General features: G+C 36.9%; 3 protein-coding genes across 4 annotated transcripts; 2 read left to right on the top strand and 1 right to left on the bottom strand.

The window, feature by feature from the left end:
• Positions 1–3,334: 3,334 nt before the first annotated feature.
• LOC121223775 (protein MAINTENANCE OF MERISTEMS-like) lies at positions 3,335–5,426 on the bottom strand. The gene is made up of 3 exons (XM_041106172.1): positions 4,719–5,426; positions 4,557–4,641; positions 3,335–4,453 (listed from the first exon to the last, which is right to left on the bottom strand). The coding sequence occupies exons 1-3, from the start codon at positions 5,393–5,395 to the stop codon at positions 3,419–3,421; spliced, it is 1,797 nt and encodes a 598-aa protein (XP_040962106.1). The 5' UTR covers positions 5,396–5,426; the 3' UTR covers positions 3,335–3,418.
• Positions 5,427–5,816: 390 nt separating this feature from the next.
• LOC107924449 (tetratricopeptide repeat protein 4 homolog) lies at positions 5,817–10,668 on the top strand. The gene is made up of 8 exons (XM_016854907.2): positions 5,817–6,015; positions 6,108–6,320; positions 6,419–6,610; positions 6,705–6,905; positions 7,014–7,094; positions 7,401–7,536; positions 7,891–7,977; positions 8,127–10,668. The coding sequence occupies exons 1-8, from the start codon at positions 5,911–5,913 to the stop codon at positions 8,198–8,200; spliced, it is 1,089 nt and encodes a 362-aa protein (XP_016710396.1). The 5' UTR covers positions 5,817–5,910; the 3' UTR covers positions 8,201–10,668.
• On the top strand, positions 8,132–10,668 carry LOC107924448 (ammonium transporter 1 member 4). 2 transcript variants are annotated; one of them, XM_016854906.2, is made up of 3 exons: positions 8,188–8,270; positions 8,995–9,060; positions 9,134–10,668. In XM_016854906.2, exons 2-3 carry the CDS (start codon positions 9,031–9,033, stop codon positions 10,445–10,447), a joined length of 1,344 nt encoding a protein of 447 aa, XP_016710395.1. In that variant the 5' UTR covers positions 8,188–8,270; positions 8,995–9,030; the 3' UTR covers positions 10,448–10,668. The 2 variants fall into 2 exon arrangements, with proteins under 2 accessions (XP_016710394.1, XP_016710395.1); XM_016854905.2 differs by having other exon boundaries at positions 8,132–8,270; positions 8,995–10,668.
• Positions 10,669–21,281: the final 10,613 nt, after the last annotated feature.

A 21,281-nucleotide genomic window follows, 5' to 3' on the forward strand; every position in this document is an offset into this window, starting at 1 on the left:
CGGTAGCGGTGTCGAATGCACATCCCCTGCAAGATACTCTGTCGGTGGATGGGATATGTACGTTGGTGGCTCGATGTTTGATGCTGGAAATACGTACTAGGGAACGACATCAAGTTCTAGTGGTTGGCAATCTACGTCCAATTGGGGACGTTATCAAATGCCTAGAAGAATGGATGATGTACTCCCTACAACGTCAACCGGTGAGGGGACCTCGTACGCTGCAGATGATTGTGGGTTAGAAAATGATTCCGATGTGGATCCACCTCGAGAGCCCGGGCTAGATGGTGCAGAAGTTGGCTTATTTTCTAAACCGGAGCCTATTCTAACAAAACCTGAAGATGCTGAAATGAGTTCAGATGAAGAAGAAAATCCACGATTCAGAGAAGAAGAAAATTCACGATTTAGAGCATACTCACCCCCAACCCACATGCATAATGTCGATCTGTCTGCAAATGATGAGTTAGAGTTTTCAGATCTACCACACTGGTTGCGTGATCGTACAAGTTCGGGGGTAGATTCCGATGAATTTGAAGTTGGTAATCAGTTTACCAACAAGGATAGTTTTATTGGTGCTTTGAAACAATATAGCATCAAAAACGGCGTTAACTACCACGTCGTTAAATTCAAATCTGATAAGTTTGAGGCGAAGTGTGTAGTCCAAGACGGCACATGTTCATGGAAAATCTACGCTTCGTTAAGGAAAAGGACAGGGTTGTGGGAGATTAAAAAGTACAAAGGTCCACATACATGTGCTGCAGGTATAGTATTGACGGTTTCTGAATAATGCTTTTATTATGCAATGTTGCATTATTTAATGTACTCGGTTTATAGGTGTTTCACAAGATCATCCCAAGATGGATTCAGCTATATTAGCTAGCTTGATACTGCCCACGGTAAAAGAAGATCTCAAGACTTCAGTGCCCGTGTTAATTGCCAATATTCGTAGCCAAATGGGGTACACGCCCTCTTACCGCAAGGCTTGGATAGCTAAGCAAAAGGCGTTGGAGAAGATGTATAGTGGGTAGGACGCCTCATATAATGAAATATGACAGTGGTGTCAGGTGCTAGAGAGATACGTCCCAGGTGCCATCACAGACCTTGAAACGGAACATGCGTATTACAACGGCCGATTGCTACGTGAATGCCAAGTGTTCAAACGCATTTTCATACTGCAAGCCGTTGGTACAAATTGACGGTACCTTTATGTTCGGTAGGTATACTCATCGGCTATTGCTCGCAGTTGCACACGATGGCGGTGGGAGAATTCTTCCAATTGCATTTGCAATAACACCGGGGGAGTCGTCTGATGACTGAGATTTCTTTCTCTCTAGGTTAAGGAGGCATGTGTGCTCCCAACCTGATATCTGTGTTATTTCAGATCGGGGCGCCGGTATACTAGCTGCATTTGATCGACAGGGAAGCTTATGGCAGCGCACACACCATAGATATTGCCTAAGACACGTTGCTTCAAACTACTACAAGCAATATCCATCTAAGAGCGAACGACGACAAGTGACCAACATGGGTATTTAGTCTATATCTGTGTTATTTCGTTTGTCAATTTGAATTAGTTTTATTGGTAGAAGTGGTATAAATTATTCGCTATGATCTTATATTGGCAGGGTATGAAATAAATAAAGATTGTTTTCACGAGATGTTGGCAATTTTACGTTCAATTAACGGAGAAGGGGCGGACTACCTTTGTAACATACGTTTCGAATAGTGGGCACAATTATACGACGGCAGCCTACGATATGGCCATATGACGTCGAACCTGGCTGAATGCATAAACCTGGCTGAATGCATAAATTCTGTTCTTAAAAGAACGCGCCATCTACCGATAACATCGGTTGTGCGAGAGACATATTTTCGTTTGGCGGCGCTATTTGCAAAGCAAGCAGCAAGTTATGCAGGCAAGATGCAGGGAGGCCATGTATGGCGCAGTAAGGTAGTTCAAGAAATTAACAAGGCCAAGGCGAGGGCAAACACCATGCACACAGTGTGTCACAATCGAGACAATTTATGGTTTCGCGTGACAGAGTTTGACAAACTGTACCAAGGTGTTATTGGCGGGCAATATCGTGTACACTTGCGAAATAGGACTTGTGACTGTGGGATGTTTGATGCACTTCATTATCCATGCGCTCATGTTATTACAGCTTGTCAGAATCTCCGTCTGGATCCGATGAGTTATGTGGACGAAGTGTACAAATTAGAAAACATGTACAACGTCTGGAGACACGTTTTCCCTCTGGTCCCAAATAAACGAGTGGCCGCCTGTATCTCTTGCTCCTTTTAAGCTGTTACCGGATAGAGAATTACGTCGCAAACCAAATGATCGACCTTGCTCGACTAGAATACGTAACAGTATGGATATCCGAGAAACAGCCAGTCAAACGAAGTTGTGCGGATGGTGTAGGAATCCAGGCCATACAAGTCGACCATGCCCTAATCGCAATAGTTGAATGTAATTGTAAAAAAATTAAGTTTGTGAAATTATTAATTGATAAATTGTATTAATGGTTAGTAAAAATTTCAAATTATATAAAATTATTAATTGTTAGTAACAGTCAAAACATTTTTCTAAATCTAACATTATGTGAATGTAAAATTATTATCCGATAAATTGTATTAATGGTTAGTAAAATTATCAAATTATATAAAATTATTAATTGTTAGTACCAGTAAAAAACATTTTTCTAAATCTAACATTATGTGAATGTTAAGGGTTAGGGTTTTTAAGTTTAGGGTTAGGATTTTTAATTTAATTAGGTTAGGGGTTTTAAGTTAAGGGTTAGGGTTTTTAAGTTAATTAGGTTAGGGTTTTAACTTAAAGGTTAGGGTTTTAAATTTAATTAGTTTAGGGTTTTTAATTTAATTAGGTTAGAGTTTTTAAGTTAAGGGTTTAGGGTTTTTAAGTTAAGGGTTTAGGGTTTCTAAGTTAATTAGGCTAAGGTTTTTAATTTAATTAGGTTAGAGTTTTTAAGTTAAGGGTTTAGGGTTTTAAATTAAATTAGGTTAGGGTTTTTAATTTAATTAGGTTAGGGTTTTTAAGTTAAGGGTTTAGGGTTTTTAATTAAATTAGGTTAGGGTTTTTAAGTTAAGGGTTAGGATTTTTAATTTAATTAGGTTAGGGTTTTTAAGTTAAGGGTTTAAGGTTTTTAATTAAATTAGGTTAGAGTTTTTAAGTTAAGGGTATTAATGGTTAGTAGAATTTTCAAATAATATCAAAATATTCAAAATATTCAAAAATTTCTATTTTATTACATCAAATAAACTTCTATTTTATTATATCAAATAACATCAAAATAACTTTAAAATTTTTCTATTTTATTACATCAAATAAACTTCTATTTTATTACGTCAAATAAAATCAAAATATTCAAAATATTTGTACAAATAAATTTAAATACGACAATCAATGTCTATGCTCGGGGGGTTCAGTGCCAAATGGCGGCCGTCGACGGTTACGCGCTGGATTCCTCCTTTCTCTAACTTCCGGCGGCGATTGTTGTTCCTCCGGCGGGGATTCTGGTTCTTCCGGTACGGTATCTGGTTGTTGAGCTTGGGAGGATGATCCACCTTCAAAGAATAGTGTATGTGGAGGTGTTTGCAACACGAACGGCAACGGTGTTTGAAACCCATACGTTGATGGGGATTGGTAAAAAGAATAGCTCCCTGACAGCCCCTCTTGCAATCCATCGTGCGCCGCTGGCCTATACATCGGTGGCCCATTCGGCATAACAGGAAATGGAGCTGAACTAGGCATTTGGCTCCAACCTGCCATAGGACTCGGAAAAAGATACATATAAGGGTTAAGATACATATAAGGGCTAGGAAACGCACCTGGCATCATCTGAAAAGGCGGTTGCGTGGGTATCATCAGTTGAACTGCTACGTCGGGTGACTGTGTCAGTGCTATCGTTGGGCCTGGTGATTGCATGGCCGCTGATGATGAGCCAGGTGAATGTCTGGGCCTCGTTGAGAGGCTGCCTTCGTCGTCTTGTCGTCTTGGATTTAGAGGCCCGCGCCTTTCCCTTTCGACACATATTTGCCGTTGCCTCTCCTCTAGCGTCAGTAAATACGGCTTGCCATAGATCCTAAACCATGGCATGTATTCTGGAACGCACGCTAACTCCGGAACGATGATTGGTTCCCGTGTAGGTATATATTCATACCGATCTTCCCACATTTTCATGTACTCAGACCAGTATCTCGTCCAATCCGTATTCAATTGCCGAAGGTCGACTTTGTGTTGATTGTCAAACACCTCAGGATCCACGGGAATCGGTTGTCTACATCCAAACTGTCGTAGCACTATGTCTGACTGGTGCGGCTCCACGGTTGCGTAGTTTATCAACACGACTTTCACGTGCCAAGCGTTCGAATTTTGTAAGAACTCTTCCGGGATTACTGTCCGAATTGCCGGATCCTCGTATGGTGTCCATTGAAACTATATGAACATGATAGAAATATTAGTTATATACATAATACTAAATACTAAATATCAACTGACTAACGAATGTATGTAAATATCTATTTTATTTAATACTTACTTGTGCTTTCGACCGTTGGTCTAATAGAAGCCGTATATCTTCAAGAGAGGACGGTAATCGAGCATGACTGGCCGGATGGTTCCATCTAATTAAATAAATTTTTAGCATACTTTTATTTTTAAAAATTTACATAATAATTGTCAAATCTAATATAAAATTTACTTCGTTATGAGTAGGAATGTATATGGGTGGTACAGTCGAGGACGTAGAAATGGAAAGTGAAACTGTGCCCATGACTGCAATAGTGACAGGCAACCTCCGATTTTTGCTCTCCTCAGTCGCGTCGCCCCGCACATCTCCCGATATAACGTTGCCAAGACGGCAGACCCCCAACTCAATTCACCAGCTGCTCTAAAATCAACGAGTTTCAGCAGCCGTCTTAGATGTACGCGGCTCGGTGACATGTCGGGCATCAGATAACCTCTAATTAATTGAAGAATGTATGCCCGAGCATATCGGATTCTTTCAATTTCGGTTGAATCTTCATTCGGATTAGGGAATGTGTCACGTAACCTGCCCGTATCGACTTTACCTCCCTCTATTTTCTCCGGAATAGATCCCAAAAGCTCGTAGCACACCGCCCCCCAATCGCTAGATTGGGCAGACCCTGTGACTGGGTACCCGTCCATCGGCAATCCCAATTGCAGACTGACATCTTCTAGAGTGATAGTGCACTCTCCACATGGAAGATGGAATGTGTGCGTCTCGGGTCTCCACCTCTCGATCAACACACTGATTAGTTTTGGGTCCACCTTGCATCCCCGGCCTACCGTCGCTACGTGCCAAAAACTCGCTTCCCGCAGGTAGTTCTCTACCAACGGTGATGGAGGAGCATGCATATTCCGGATATTGCATTTCAATACTCGATCTACAGACTTTTATAACAAATAATAAATTAATAATTATCTAAAATTGTATAAATAAAAAATTCTTAAATAATATTTAAAAATTAAATTTAATACTTACCATTTTCATTTGTTCCACCGATATGTGATCCTTATCAAGACGAGTCAATTCTCCGGCCATTGCTGAAATCGTACAAATTTTTACGATTTAAAAAAATATTTTTAAAATTATTTAAAAATTGAAATAAAATATGGATTTGAGAGAATTTTTGAAGGAAATTAAAAGGAAATTAAGAGTAAATTTGAGAGAAGATTAGTTTGTGAAAAAAAAAAAAGAGTAGGGATATTTATAGTTGTTTTTTACCGTGGGGGAACGGTCAAAAATTTGACAGTTGGAGCACTGGACGCGATTTCTTAAAACTTGTGTTTGTCGATATTTCTTCTTTCTAGTAGTCTCTATCACTTCTCTTCTTTTCCAGCGCACAGGAGTTTGAATTGAAACCAACAAGATGGCGCTATGGATGGAAACTGGCTCTGAACCCAAAACTGAAACAGAGATCGCTGATCTTGAAGCCATTTCGGCCCTCAAAGAATCAACTGCTCTCGAACTCAAGGTTTTCCTTTTTATTCCTCTCTCTAATCCTTAACTCCCAAAAACTCCAACTGTTCCTTTTATCTTATTCCTTTTGAAAAATGGGTGTTCCAGGAGAAAGGCAACGAGCTTGTGAAAAAGGGTAAAAAGCATTACCCAGAAGCCATCCACTGTTACAGTAGAGCCATCGATCAAAAAGCTCTAAATGACCATGACACCTCCGTTTTATTCTCAAACAGAGCTCATGTGAATTTACTCCTTGGGAATTATCGCCGTGCGCTCTCGGATTCTCAAGATGCCATTAAGCTCTTCCCTGCTAACGTTAAGGTGCTGGTTTCAGTTATTGTCGTTTTTTTTTCAGGTTAGTGTTTCAAAAAAAGAACCCTTTTTTGAGAGTTGGGTCACCGTGGAATGTCTTCATTTAGGCGTATTATCGAGCTGCCAAAGCGTGTCTATCATTGAATCTGCTAGCGGAGGCGAAATCTTATTGTGAAAGTGGAGTTGGAAAAGACCCAAGTAATGAGGAGTTAAAGAAACTGGCAAAGCAAATTGATTTAAAGAAGTTGGAACAGGAACAACGTGAAGCCCAAGTTTCTAAGGCTCTTGTAGAGGCTAAGGTTTCTACTTTTGGACTTTGCAAAATACTTTTTCTTGAATTAAAAAAAAAAGGAAGAAGAAAAGCTTGTATCTTATTGCTTTTTGCTTGATTAGGACCTCGTTTCTGCCATTGAAGATAGAAGGTTGAAGCTTGGGAATGCAATGTATAGAGAACTTACCGGATTAAGGAAGCCGGTTTTGGATAAAAATGGAATTCTTCATTGGCCTGTTTTGCTACTCTATGCGGAGTTTATGTCCAGTGATTTTATAGAGGACTTCTGCGAAACCGACATGTTTTCAGCTCACCTTGATATCATATCCATTCTATTTTATCATTTAAGAATCAAACTGCTTATTATTTTCTCCATGTGATTTCTAATATCTTCATTTTGTGCCTTATGTAAGTGTCCTTAACTCTCAAACATGTTTTCAGAAAGTTGCCCACCTTTACCATGGGATAAGGAAAACCATTACTCCCGTGACGCAATTGAACTCTACTATGAGGTAAGCACTGTTGGTAATGAATTGATGGTTGTGATGAACTCAAGCACCAAGTGATCTAATTGGACAAATTCTAGTATAGTATGCTTGGCATGGATATGTTATATTAGGCATAGAATGGAATCACCATATGTATCATTGACAATCATATTGTACTATACTAAAATGACTGGTTGCCTACTTGCAGCAACTTTCTTCGAAGAGAGATTGTTAAAATCACACTGTTTTGCTAGAGTCAAAGACATGAGTCTGTTTTCACTTGCCATCACAATCTTTGGTGAAAATTTCATTATCCTTTATTATTGACAGGCTGGTTCTGGGATTTGCCTGTCTAAGAGCAAAATTCTCCGATATCTCCTAGAAGGGACTGCAGCTGCTAATGTGGAAAGCATTGGAGAGGAAGAAAAGGATGCAGCTGATGGTTCTCCATACGACAGTTCTGCAGGTCATATGCTTTCTTCTCTACTTCTCGGATCAAATTTTCTCTTTATTAGTTGCTATATGTTGGTAGCTTTCTGTTGCTGGAAAAAAAAATGGGTGAATCACTGTGTGTTAGGGCATATCTTCCTTCTTGAAATTATTTTAAAAGTTAAATCAACTCAATGGACTTATTGGCAGCCTCTGATTATCACCATGTATTTTTGTAACTATTGGTGTTGTTTCTCTTTAGTCCAATCTGAATGTGTTTGGTATATTAATACCTTGAAAATGGAATCAACCCTGTTTCCTCATTCACTTTGGCTATGCTACAGATTACCCCATTATTTTTATTGAAAGGTCCTGTGGTTTTATGTTTCAGGTTCATACAAATGGGTCAAAGTGAATGAAAAAAGAACACTTCACGACGTGTTGAACGAACCAAACTTCATTATTCCAATGATACCAGGTTGGTTTATGTCTGCATGATTAATCAAAGCAAACCCATCATAGTTTCTTTTGCAAATACGTACACGTGCAGATTTGTCACCAATGGACCAATGGAAGTATTTCCGTTATCTTTACCTGTAATGATCTTTTCTTATATCCTTGTTGCAGTCTTTTACGTCGTTTCAAAAAGATCTGGCTTTTATAAGGACTTCATAACCGGAAAATGGAGACCTCCTGCATGAATAGAATGCACATGCTAGACAGCAAGCTTGGGGTTTGTACACTGTATACGATGGTCATGATGTTCTTCAAGTGAGCTTAAAGTTTCCAAGCCATTGATTTGTTCTTGTATTAGTTAGTTGGCATTTCATGTTTTCACAACAAAGACAAAACTGGACTAGGTCTAGGACTAGGAGGGAGGAGTTTCTTTTACATCTTTATAACTTGAGTGATAATATCCATTTTTGAGTTGCTATCAAAATTGCATCATTGGTTTATCTATAAAGCACGTGAAAGGCATTACAAGTCCTGTTTTTGGAGCTAAAACTTTGAAAATTTCTGATAATAACAAAGATTTAAGTATCATTCTCGGATGGCATAACTGGGATTTCGCCGAGTCCAGATGAAGTTATGTGAACCTATCAAATGCTCAAATTCATATTGCGCTATGCAGCCCAGAAAAGAAAGAGAAAAAAAAACTGAGGCAAATAAAAGAAGTTCAAGAACCATTTTTTTTTAACCAAAGAAAAAGCTCACATTTTTACACTTGAAAATGCGTTGAACATTAAAATCTAAATGCTTACGCATCATACTTCCTATTTAGTAGGAAACTAACAAAAATCTGTTAGAAATCTCTTTAAAACCTCCTAGTCTATAGGAATGAGTTCCCTGGGCTCCATATACCGTGAAACCTTAAAAGACTGGAATCTCAATTGCTACATCACCTGATACCTCTCCATTTTCTCTTATCTTTTTTGCCGGCATCTGCTATGGCTGGTTTTACCTGCTCTGCTGCTGATCTTCGTCCTCTTCTCAGCACTGCTGCCAATGCCACCGCTGCTGCTGAATACATATGCAATGGCTTCGATACTGTTTCAAACAAGTTAGTTGCTGCAACGTATGCCATTGATAACACGTACCTTCTTTTCTCAGCATATCTTGTATTCTCCATGCAGCTTGGTTTTGCCATGCTTTGTGCTGGTTCTGTACGTGCCAAGAACACCATGAACATCATGCTTACAAATGTCCTTGATGCTGCCACCGGTAGTTTATTCTACTACCTTTTTGGCTTTGCTTTGGCCTTTGGTTCTCCTTCCAATGGGTTTGTCGGGAGGCACTTTTTCGGGCTCGAAAAGTACCCTTCCCCGTCTGGAGACTATAGTTTCTTTTTGTATCAATGGTCTTTCGCCATTGCAGCTGCTGGAATCACCAGTGGCTCTATTGCAGAGAGGACTCAGTTCGTTGCTTATTTGATATATTCTTCCTTTTTGACTGGTTTGGTTTACCCCATAGTTTCTCATTGGTTCTGGTCTACTGATGGTTGGGCGAGTCCGGTTCGAGAAGGTCACCTTTTATTCGGATCTGGGGTGATTGATTTTGCTGGTTCTGGAGTCGTTCACATGGTTGGAGGCATTGCAGGCTTATGGGGTGCCTTGGTTGAGGGTCCTCGTATGGGTCGATTCGATGGTGATGGCAAGCCTGTGTTGTTGCGTGGACATAGTGGAACATTGGTTGTTCTAGGAACATTTTTGTTATGGTTTGGCTGGTATGGGTTCAATCCAGGTTCCTTCCTCAGTATCTTGAAAACATACGAACACACCAATTATTCTTCTTATTACGGCCAATGGAGTGCCATTGGAAGAACTGCTGTCACAACGACGATTGCAGGAAGTTCAGCTGCTTTGACAACCCTCTTCGGCAAGCGATTGCTCACAGGCCACTGGAACGTCACCGATGTTTGCAACGGTTTGCTCGGTGGGTTTGCAGCAATCACTGGCGGGTGTTCAGTCGTCGATCCCTGGGCTGCAATCATTTGCGGGTTCATCGCAGCTTGGGTCCTCATCGGATGCAACAAGCTCGCCGAGATGTTAAAGTACGATGACCCCTTGGAGGCAGCACAACTACATGGAGGGTGCGGCGCATGGGGGATCATTTTCACTGCATTGTTCGCAAAGAAGGATTACGTAAATGAGATATATCCAGGGAAACCTGGGAGGCCACACGGGCTGCTGATGGGTGGTGGAGCACGGCTGTTGGCTGCACATCTGATACAGATCTTGGTGGTGATAGGGTGGGTGAGTGTGACCATGGGTTCAGTGTTTTGGTTGCTGAAAGTGTTTGGGCTATTGAGGATCTCGGCAGACGAGGAGATGGCTGGCCTAGATGTGACAAGCCATGGAGGATTGGCCTATGCATATCATGATGAAAACAATGATCAAAGTGAGAAAAGTTCGTTTCCGATTGCAAATATGGATGGTAGTAATGCTTGATTCGTTATTGTGATTTAGATTTTGTAGAAATTGGTGTAGGCTCCCTAGGAGAATGGCACTGCCTTACTATGTCGTTCAAATGTTATACTAAACCTGCATGCTTGTATGCATCATAGTTTGATTCGTATGGACCTTTAGAATTTAAGTTGTTTTGGATTAATTGTTTGAGTTTGCAATTTAATATATATTAAAAATAAATAAGCAAATGAATATTTGTTATATATCTTGCTCTGTATAGGAAATTAGGGATCTGTAGAGGCATTTGCCTCAGCTTGCACCGTGTAAAGTCCTCTCTCTCTTAAAATTATATATAGGACTAAACAAATTTGATTCAATTGGTTTGATCTGATCAGCTATTAGATCAATAATAATTAATTAAATAATTAAAAGTTTTTTAAAAAATTATTAAACCGGTTCAACTTGTTTAACTATTAGTTTTTTAGTTTTTGTTTTAATCTTTTATTTTTATTGGGTTCAAATAATTTTTGATTCAACTGGTTCAATCATTTTGTTTGAACCAATATACTGATCGATTTTTAGTCTAATTTGTTCGATAGAATAATTTGGTTATATTTCAAGAACATTATTCACATTTAATAAAATCTAAATTTAATAATGAAAATGTCAAATTCATGTTAAAAAAATTGTAAAAAAGTAAAATGAACTTAAGGGCAAAAGCTATACTATCCCTATTAAATCAACAATTACATACCCTGATAAAATAATAACGAAAAAGGAGTAAAAAGGGTCCAGTTTTTATGCGTTGGAAAGACGAGGAGAAAAACTAGCACTCACGATGTGAAGATTGTCAAAACGGCAATTGAATCCCTCGGTTAAGGCGGTGACAGTGAAGAAGCCATATTTAAGCAAATGCCTTTTCACGTATATCATACATCCAACGGCTGGTATTGCACCGAATATCAATCAATGTAATCCCAGTCGTTACGTGGTTCTCCCAGTGAAGTCTACCTAACCCTCTTTTCTTTACAAGCCAATGGCGGCGACTTTGACGCGTTAAAACTGAGCTTGCAAGAACGTGCTTTTTAGCGTTTAGTATATTTATTTTAAAAGCCATTATAATTCTATAATAATCGCGGCTTTATTCCATGCGCCTTTTTGATGACCTGTTGCAGCCGTTCATCGCTCGTAAGTAATCAATGGCTTGATACACGGGCGCGTGGCCCTACTACACGAGTTGCCTTCTGACAATTGTAAAAGGAAACTGTCATAATTGAAAAAAGGACATGTAAGCGTTCGGGTATCTACGTGGCTAACTATGATTAGTCTTTCCTCTAATTTATTTCTCTTACCAGCTGTATTTTTAATAACAATTTTCTTCCTTTAGATTTTGTTGCTTAATTCTCTTTCCTTCCAATTTTCCGTGGCTTCTCTTGCACTTCTAATTAATAATTAATTAAACTCAGAATATTGGAAATGAAAATTAAAAAATAAAAAATGTCATAAATGCCCATGACATGGCTAGGAAACCTCGGCAAGTAGACAAAAACCCTCCACAAAAGTCTCGTGACCTCTTTTCATATATATTTGGATATACTATATTTAAAGTCACTAAATTACTAGTAAGTTTAAATTTTAGTCACTCAACTTTAAAAGGTTGCAAAGTAGTCATTAAATTATTTAAAAAAAAAATTATTTAAGTCAATAGAATGTTAAAATTATTACTATATGGCTTCTTTATTTGCACAGCTTGCACTAATTGAAAACTTACATTCTTCTTCTCTTTTATAATTCAGTTTTTTTTCATTAAGTTGCTTTAAACGTCACAAATCTGCAAACTAAAATTCAAACAACGTTCTTTTTCAATCTTCGACACTGATCATTAGATTTATTTAAATTTAAGATATATTTTTCTACCTATCGATCGGTACTGATCCTACTGTAAAATCATCATATCATCACTCAGAATTTGCTAGTCAGACTTAAAAAAAAATTTTAATAGCCCAATAATATAAATAATTTTTTTAAATAATTCAATGACTTAAATAATAAATTTTGATTAGCTCAGTCACCATCTTATAACTTTTAAGTTAAATGATTGAAATGTTAGCTTATTAATAAATTTGAGATGTTTACCTTGTATATTTTTACTCTTAATGATGTAATTAAATAAAGTGAAGGGCAATATTGCCTGCTGCATGACTCACGGAATCAATCAATCTAACTTGCTTTATTGTTTGAGGTGCCATTGCTTTACTTTTTTTCCTTAGGGTTAATATGCAGTTTGGTACTGAAACTATACTTCGTTTCTCAATGCGGTACTTATGGTGGTTTTTTCTCTCAATTTGGTACCCGTGGTTTTATTCCTTCAACTTTTTTACCCCAAGCCGTTACAGAAAGTGACATGGCAATATTGGCCCAATCATCAACTGACACTTGCATACTATTTGTTAAAAATATTTTTTTTTACAATTTTTCATTTATTTCCCTTTTTATTTCCAAGCGGTTTTTTTTCTTCTTTTGTTTCTCCCTCATCATCATCTTTCATCAACTTCTCCCTACCTACGTGCAAGTTCCTTAAGCCTAGGCAACATTTACAACCCGTCGATGTGCAAGCCGCCACTAGTTGGGGTGTCGTCGCCGCTATCAACGCTATTTGGCTCATCCAGCCTTTCTATTGGTTTTAGAAGACCTTTCTGGAGAAACCAAAGTCGAAGTAGAAGCAAACGTGACATCAAAATCTGGCAACTCATTGCAATTTTGTCTATCAAGTTTGCTGATGAACAGATTATGGAAAGAATAATAATAATAATAATAATAATAATAATGTAGTAACTGTAAATTTTTGTGGTTTACTGTTAAGAGAACAAAGCCTTCTTTGCTTTTGGCATCAATTATTGGATAGTTTTGAACCCTTCATCTTCAAAAAAAATTCTCCCTATCATAATTATTAGGAAGATTTTATATGAGTTTTTTTTTTTAACTTTAAGATTTCTAAAGGGTTCGATGAGAAAATGAAAGAAAATGGTGAAGGATTTTGTTTTTTTCTAAAAATATAGTTGGTGGGTTTTGAACTGGAAGTTGAAAGGAACCAAAATCAGAGATTTAAAACAAAAGATAGTGTCGCCGGAATCTGGGAGTGGTCATCGGAATTTGGGATTTTTTGTCAAAATCTGGAAAATTATGATTTTTCCGACGTAAACATGAGTTCTTCGATAATTGGGGTTTATGATTTGAAGAACAAGGAGAGGAGAAACAAAATAATAAATAAAAAGTTAAAAAGGTTTTTTTATTAAGAAAAGTAAAAACATGCAAGAAATGGCAAATCAAAAAGGAAATAAAAGTGGACAACATTGATTAACCAAGGTTTGTTCTTTGTAACGTAAAAATTACGGTGCTCTCTCATAAAGCTTTGACAACGGAAGATCTTGGAGGCGATGGGCATGGTGATCTGTGTGGGACCCTTGGGGACCATGGGGGACAAAAAAAATATTCATGGTTTTGGCGATGGAGTAGATAGAGGTAGCAAAAGGGTGAGGTGGCGGTCTTAGGTGGATGACGTAGTGATGAATGAGCAGCAAGAGGATCGGGCATCCTTCACGGATATCTTAAACTCTTTCAGATGATGATATTATTCCGAAAGAGGGTTATGTGATTACTAGGGTAGAAAATAGTGTGTCCACTATCTCCTTTTCAAAAGAATTCATATTTTGGTTAACCAGAGTGTGTCAAAAACAATTATTATTAAGTTGTTGGGGGAGAAGAATTGGATTTGACACATTCTACAATAAGATTTACGGTGTTTGGAAACCTTTGCAATCTTTTCAATAGGTTGATTTAGAAAATAATTATTTCTTAGTTAAATTATAGGCTAGGGAGGATTATACAAATACATTATCTAAAGGCCCATGTATCTATGGTCATTATCTCACCATTCAACCATGGTTAGAGGCATTCACTGCAAGTCTGGGATATAAGAAAAGTTTTTTTTACGTATTATTGGCAATGTAATTGGATAAGTGGTGATGATTGATTATAATATTAATAAAGGGTCTCAGGGTTGATCTACGAGGATGACAATGAATATTGATTTGTCAAAACCGTTAGTGTCAAAGGTTATGATTAATAATAAGTTGCAATAGTGGAATATGAATTGTTGCCAAACATCTATGCTCAAGATAAAATATTTCTACAATTGGACTTGATAAATGATATATTAGTCTTTCAATTAGTTTGTTCATTTCCAATTAGACAAAGACTATGGTTAGGTTCATCTACTAATATAAGTTGTATTTCCATATTACGATTCCACCACGTAATATCGCTTAGTATTAGTTAAACATTAGATAACAAATGAGTTAATATTTGCCTTCATTTTGCTCTGTGTGCAAAAAAACCATTGAGGACAATATATACGAAGGCTATTGAAGTAATTAATGAATAATTTTATTAAACCAGTCTATTCAAAAAAAATATGAGTGTATAAACGAATATACATTTAGGGCATTGAATCCAACATCTTTAGCTCTACAAAATCAAGCTTTCCTTTTAAAGATTGGTTTCCAAATTGTTGGAAACATTAACAAGCTATGGCTGCAATTCTTACGTTCAAAATATAAAATATTAGAGAGAGTCCCTTGTCAATTGAAATGACAAATTGTTCTCCCATTTGGAAGTCAATGGTTAAGGTGTGACCTATGTTTTTTTCTTCAATATGTTAGCAATTAGGGATGACCGATTGGTTTGATTTTGGATGGATAAATATGTTTGGTTTGGAATATTTAGATAACTATTGTTTGATGACAATTGTTATGACACCAGAAACATTAGTGTATGAAATGGGGGATGGCTATAGAGCTTGGAGTTGGGAAAATTTTGATTAGCTGCTTAGCATGGAGGCTCTCCTTAAAATTGCGGCAGTACGACTGCCTTCAATACATGTTGGGAGGATGTTTGTTTTGGGGGCAAGGGTTGTCCAGGTCGATTTTCAATTGCAATAGCCTACAAGACTTTGACGGTGTTGAGTTGGCAACAACAAGAGTCGATTTGGTAGTACATTTGGAAGTTTCCAAGGTCCCATGAATTTTCTTTGGCTTGTGTGGCGCGAACAACTTCAAATAAACGAGGAAAAAGTTGGCGATGACTTACAGGGTTTCCTACATGTACAATATCTGGAGCTCAAATTGAAACTTTGCTTCATGTTGTCCGAGATTGTTCATATGTACAGATGCTTTGGAATAAGTTGATCCAAGATGAGCAGGCTATTTCATTTTCAATTTCTCCCTTACATGATTGGCTTTGTGTGAACCTTATTTTCCTTGTCGAGTAAGTTCTGACCCGTACAAAAGGCGTAACAATCTGAGCACTGTCTCTGAAAGAGGCTCGATGAAATAGACATGTCTATGAAGATGCGGACTACCTGTACTTAGACAGAAAGACCCTATGAAGCTTCACTATTCCTTGGGATTGGCTTTGAGCCTTTCTTGCTCAGCTTAGGTGGAAGGCGTATAGGGCCTCCTTCCGGAGGGCCCGAGCCATCAGTGAGATACCACTTTGGAAGAGCTAGAGTTCTTACCTTGTGTCAGGACCTACGGGCCAAGGGACAATCTCAGGTAGACAGTTTCTATGAGGCGTAGGCCTCCCAAAAGGTAACGGAGGCTTGCAAAGGTTTCCTTGGGCCGGACGAGATTGGCCATCGAGTGCAAAGGCAGAAGGGAGCTTGGCTGAATCCCGTGAAACCATTTCATAGAAGTTCATTGATATATTCTTTTTATAAAGCAAATCGACTTCGATTCTTGAATAATCCACATCTAGAGGTGCAAATTGAAGGGGAAAATTGGATTACGTTATATGGGGTCTCATTTTGGCTGATTTGGAAGTGACATAATATGTTGGTTTTTAATGGTGTAAAAGTTAGCAATGATGAAATTTATGCTAAAGGTATGTCAATGGCTAAGTATGATAAAGAAGTTGATTTGTATACTGGTAAACGTGGTTGGAGAGATTCTAAAAATCCGATTTGGATGCCTTCGGAAGAGGGTTGTGTCAAATTGTATTGTGATGGTTCGGTATGTGATGAGTTGGGATAGGCGACAACAGGAGGATTGTTGCGGGATTGTTTTAAGAACTAGGTTTTGGGTTACTCTCGGTAGTTAGGTTCATGCTTCGTTCTTGAAGCAAGGTTGTGAGGGCTCTTCGAAGGGCTTAGGAAGGCATAAGAGTTAGGGATGCGTTAGCTGCAGATGGAATGCGACAATGAGTTGGTTGTGCAATTAGTCATGGGACAACAAGGCAGCAGTAATAGGTTGCAATTAGTTCGGAATATATTTTCGTTGTGTGAAAGGTCGTGAGAGGTCTCCTTTAAACACGTGTATAGGACGGAAAATCAACTTGCAGATGGTATGGCGAAGTTAGCTCATGGAGAATAGTTGGTGCTGAGTCGTTTTACAAGCCTACCATGCAGCTATGGAGGATTTTCCAACTTGATGCAATCGATAGTTTGCATGATTGTTAGTTAATTTTTAGTTTTTTTTTATTTCTTTTGCTAAAAAAAATATAAAGGAAAGTTGAAAAAAATATTATTTTTTAATAAAATAAAAGAAGGAAAAGAAAAAAACTCACTTGGAAATAAAAAGGAAAATTGTAAAAAATATTTTTTAACAAATGTTATATCACGTGCCAACGGATGATTGATCCAATATTTTCATGTCATTTTTCGTAACAGCTTGAGGTAAAACGGTTGATAGAATAAAACCACACGTACCAAATTGAGAGAAAAAAAAACCATAAGAACCACGTTGAGGAATAAGCTATAATACCAAACTACATATCGAGCCTTTTCTTTATGAGAATAAAATTCATTAGTGATTCACCACATTTTATTGACATTCTTTTATTCATTAAAAACTATATTTATTAACCATGAGAGTTAGGTGAGATGGCAAGGGTTTCTCCTACCTCAATCAGTGGTTAAGGGTTCTGTAACACCCCTAACCCGAATCCGTCACTGGAACAGGGTTATAGAGCATTACCAGAATTTACAGATCAAATAACAAATATTCCACATCATACAATATTCATATCAAAAATCAATCATAAAGTCCCTAATGTGAACCCTCGAGGTCTAGAACATGCATTTGAAATCAGTCGAGACTGAACCGGATACTCAGAGAATTTTTTTGTAAAATCTTAAAATTTTTCCTAGGTGCAGGGGCCACACGCCCATATGGTCAGGCCGTGTGGCTCTCTAACTTGGGTCACTCAGTCAAGTCACACACCTGTGTGCTAGGCCGTGTGTTACACACGGCTGAGACACATGCTCGTGTCTCTGTCCGTATGGACGAAAATAAGCTATTTTCCAAGCCACATTTCTCACCCAACTTGTCTTCCACTTACACTAACACTTAAACTCATTAACATACAAATATCAAAGCATTTAAAACAAGTCTAAATCCTATCTTAAACATGACATAATATCACATACAACCAATGTATCCTTAGGTACCTCAGATGACAATTTATTATCATGTTAATTTATCATTCATACTTACCTATTTACTAAATGCATATATGCATTATCACATTCATTCTTCAAACATGATAGATCCACTTATAAACATATCAAAAATATGTCAAACACAAGCCATTCTAGTGGCTAGTTTCATTCAAAACATTTACATGCCATTATTGGCTAAATAACGTATACATGCCATTTTAACCATAATTGATTTACCATATATACCGAAATAGGCCAATGGATAGTGTGAGTGGTCTCCGCCAAGCTTCCAATCCAACGAGCTTCCGAATTACTATAGAATAGGGGAAAATAAAACGGAGTAAGCACGTAATGCTTAGTAAGTTCGTATAACATGATAATTAACTTACCATTCATTCATGTTCAAGATAAACATGCATGACACATTCAACCAATTTGATCACAAGCCCTAGCACATATCTTTATCATCCTGGTTAGTCATATATTTTATTCAAATATCAAGAAATATGTATGGGCCCAACAGTAATCAGATTTCCATATAAATATGATTTCCACATCATGTATTCATATAACATATACAAATCATATCCATGTCTTTCAAGTACATTTTCATAATAATTCGTCTCAAGTTCAGACTATTTCATGTCGGAACTTTGCCCATTAAATTAATCGAAATGTCGATGGTTACACAGGTAGTACGATTGAGGTGTACAAATAAATAATCAAAGATGAACATATTCATCAAACAAATTCCATGTTCATATAGCATTATCTCATATTTCCATATATCATGTATTATCATTTTCATGTATTTCAGGCATATACGTGTAATAATTTATTTCGTGTACATATCTTCTCAAGTCAGAATTTTACCCTTTGAATTTCATTTGAAATATCAATGGATACCCAAGTAGTACATTCGAAGTGTACAAATTAGCAATCCGTCAATTTATATTTGGAAGTGCTCATTAAAGCACATAATCAAGAAATCCTCTCTCGAGCCATATAACAGGAAGCTCACAAAGAGCCATTAATCGGGAAGTTCACAAATAGCCTTTCAGGAAGCTTATTCAGGCTATATAACAGGAAGTTCACACAGAACCATAATCAAAAAGTTCACATAGAACTTTTAATCAGGAAGCTCACGAAGAGCTTTTAAACGGGAAGCTCACGAAGAGCCATTTATTAGGAGCTCCGGATAGCCATATATGGGAAAGTTCAAGCGAGCCATATCAAGACGCTCATAAAAAGCTGCGTTTGTGCCTGCAACATATGCAGGATCACAGCCGATCATAAAACAGGAATCTCACAAAGAGATGTGTTTGTGTCCACAATATATGCAGGATCACAACCGATCATATAACAGGACGCTCACAAAGAGCTGCAGTAGTCCACAACACATGCAGGATCACTACTGATCATGATGCTTGACAGGAACCGTATAACGGGAAGCTCGAGAGGGCTTATAATGGGATGCTCATAGGAGCTGTGGTGTGTCCGCAACATATGCAGGACTACAACCAATTCAAGAAATCCCTTATCCATCAAATTTCATTATTCAAACGGGACTTATCATGCATCAGGCTTTGTCGGATATAAGATTAATTTCATATTCATGACAATGATGCAATTCACATACATATCATTCAATTTAAAACATATAAATACACAATTTAGTTACACGAACTTACCTCGACAAATATTCGTGTACATAATATCTACTAATCCGATATTTTCTCTTTTCCTCGTTCTAACTTCGAATTTGGTCTATCCGGATCTATATGAATGAATTTATCATCAATTCATGTTCATTTCAATTCAATTCAATTCACATATTTGGAAAAATTACCATTTTGCCCCTAAACTTTTAATTAATGATGATTTCGTCCCTAAGCTCGGAAAATGAAATTCATGTAATTTAATCCTTATTCCAAGCCTAGCTTATTTTTACATGTAAAAATTATAGCCCATGTATTTCATAAAATTAAAATTTTTTCCATGAATTTCACATCTTTATAATTTAGTCCTTAAATAAATTTTTCATCAAATTTCCCTTTACAAAAGTTGTTCATCTATCAACAACTTTTCATTTTATACCATAAAACTTCATAATTCAACTATGTTCATCCATGGAAAAACCCTAGTTCTTTGATAACTTTACAAATTAGTCCCCGAGATAGCTAGATTAAGCTATTATGATATCAGAAATATAAAAATCATTAAAAATGAGATAATAAAACATACCTAATTGATCAAAGTAAGCTTGCTTAAGTTGTTTTCTATTAGCTAGGGTTTCCATGGAAATAATTTGGGAAAGATAATGAAAAAGATGATATTTTCATTATTTAATTAATTATCATCATTTATTTTTTTTCATTTTCCAATTTCATCATTTTCTTTATTTTATTTTCCATGGCTGAATCATCATCCTTAACCACTAAGCATTTTAAATGGTCTATTTACCATATAAGGACCTCCACTTTAAAGTTCTATAGCTATTTAATCCTTTTAGCTATTAGAACTCAACTTTTGCACTTTGTGCAATTTGGTCCTTTATCAAATTAAACATGTAATCGGTAAAATTTCTTTACGAAATTTTCATATGACATTATTATCATAATGTAGATCATAAAATAATACTAAAATAAAGTTTCCTTCTGGAATTGGATTTGTGGTCCCAAAACCACTGTTCCGGTTTTACAAAAAATGGGCTGTTACAGGCTCGATTTTCACTCTGAGTATGGAGTAACTTTAAAACTCGTGGCCAGTATCTACCCCTTAATGGGCCTACAGAATGTAGAGGATTAGTTGTAACAACCTGATTTTCAGTGATATCGAAAATAGTGGTCCGAGGCCACCAAATCCGGCGAGTAAGCTCATAAATTTTATTATTTAATATTTACGAGTCAAATATAGTTTACAAAATTTTTGAATTAGTAATTTATGTCTTATAATGAATTATTAGATTCGAGTGATAAAACCTAAGCTCAAGTGGTTTTAGAAAATGAGGTATCAGGATCTCGTTTCTATAAACTGAGCCGTAAATATTTTTATAAATATTTAAGAAGTATCATTAAGGTAGTATTAAAGTTTCGTTGAAAGATTTTAACGTTTTGACAGTTAATTAACTAAAAATACTAAATTGAAAAAGGTGCAAAACTTGCTAATTATAATAATGTGACTAAAGGGTTTGATTAATAAATAAGGAGGGACTTAAGTGATAAATATGTCTAAATTAATGGATGAGGCGGCATATGAATAAAAAAATAAAATAAAAAGAAACAATGGCAAAATTGTAATTATGTTGAAATTAAATAAGACAAATTGAAATTTAAAAGCATTCTAGGCTTTTCTTCTCCAGTTTTCGATTTAAAACAGAGA

Source organism: Gossypium hirsutum, chromosome D11, assembly GCF_007990345.1.
Source record: "Gossypium hirsutum isolate 1008001.06 chromosome D11, Gossypium_hirsutum_v2.1, whole genome shotgun sequence".
Taxonomy (NCBI): Eukaryota; Viridiplantae; Streptophyta; class Magnoliopsida; order Malvales; family Malvaceae; genus Gossypium; species Gossypium hirsutum.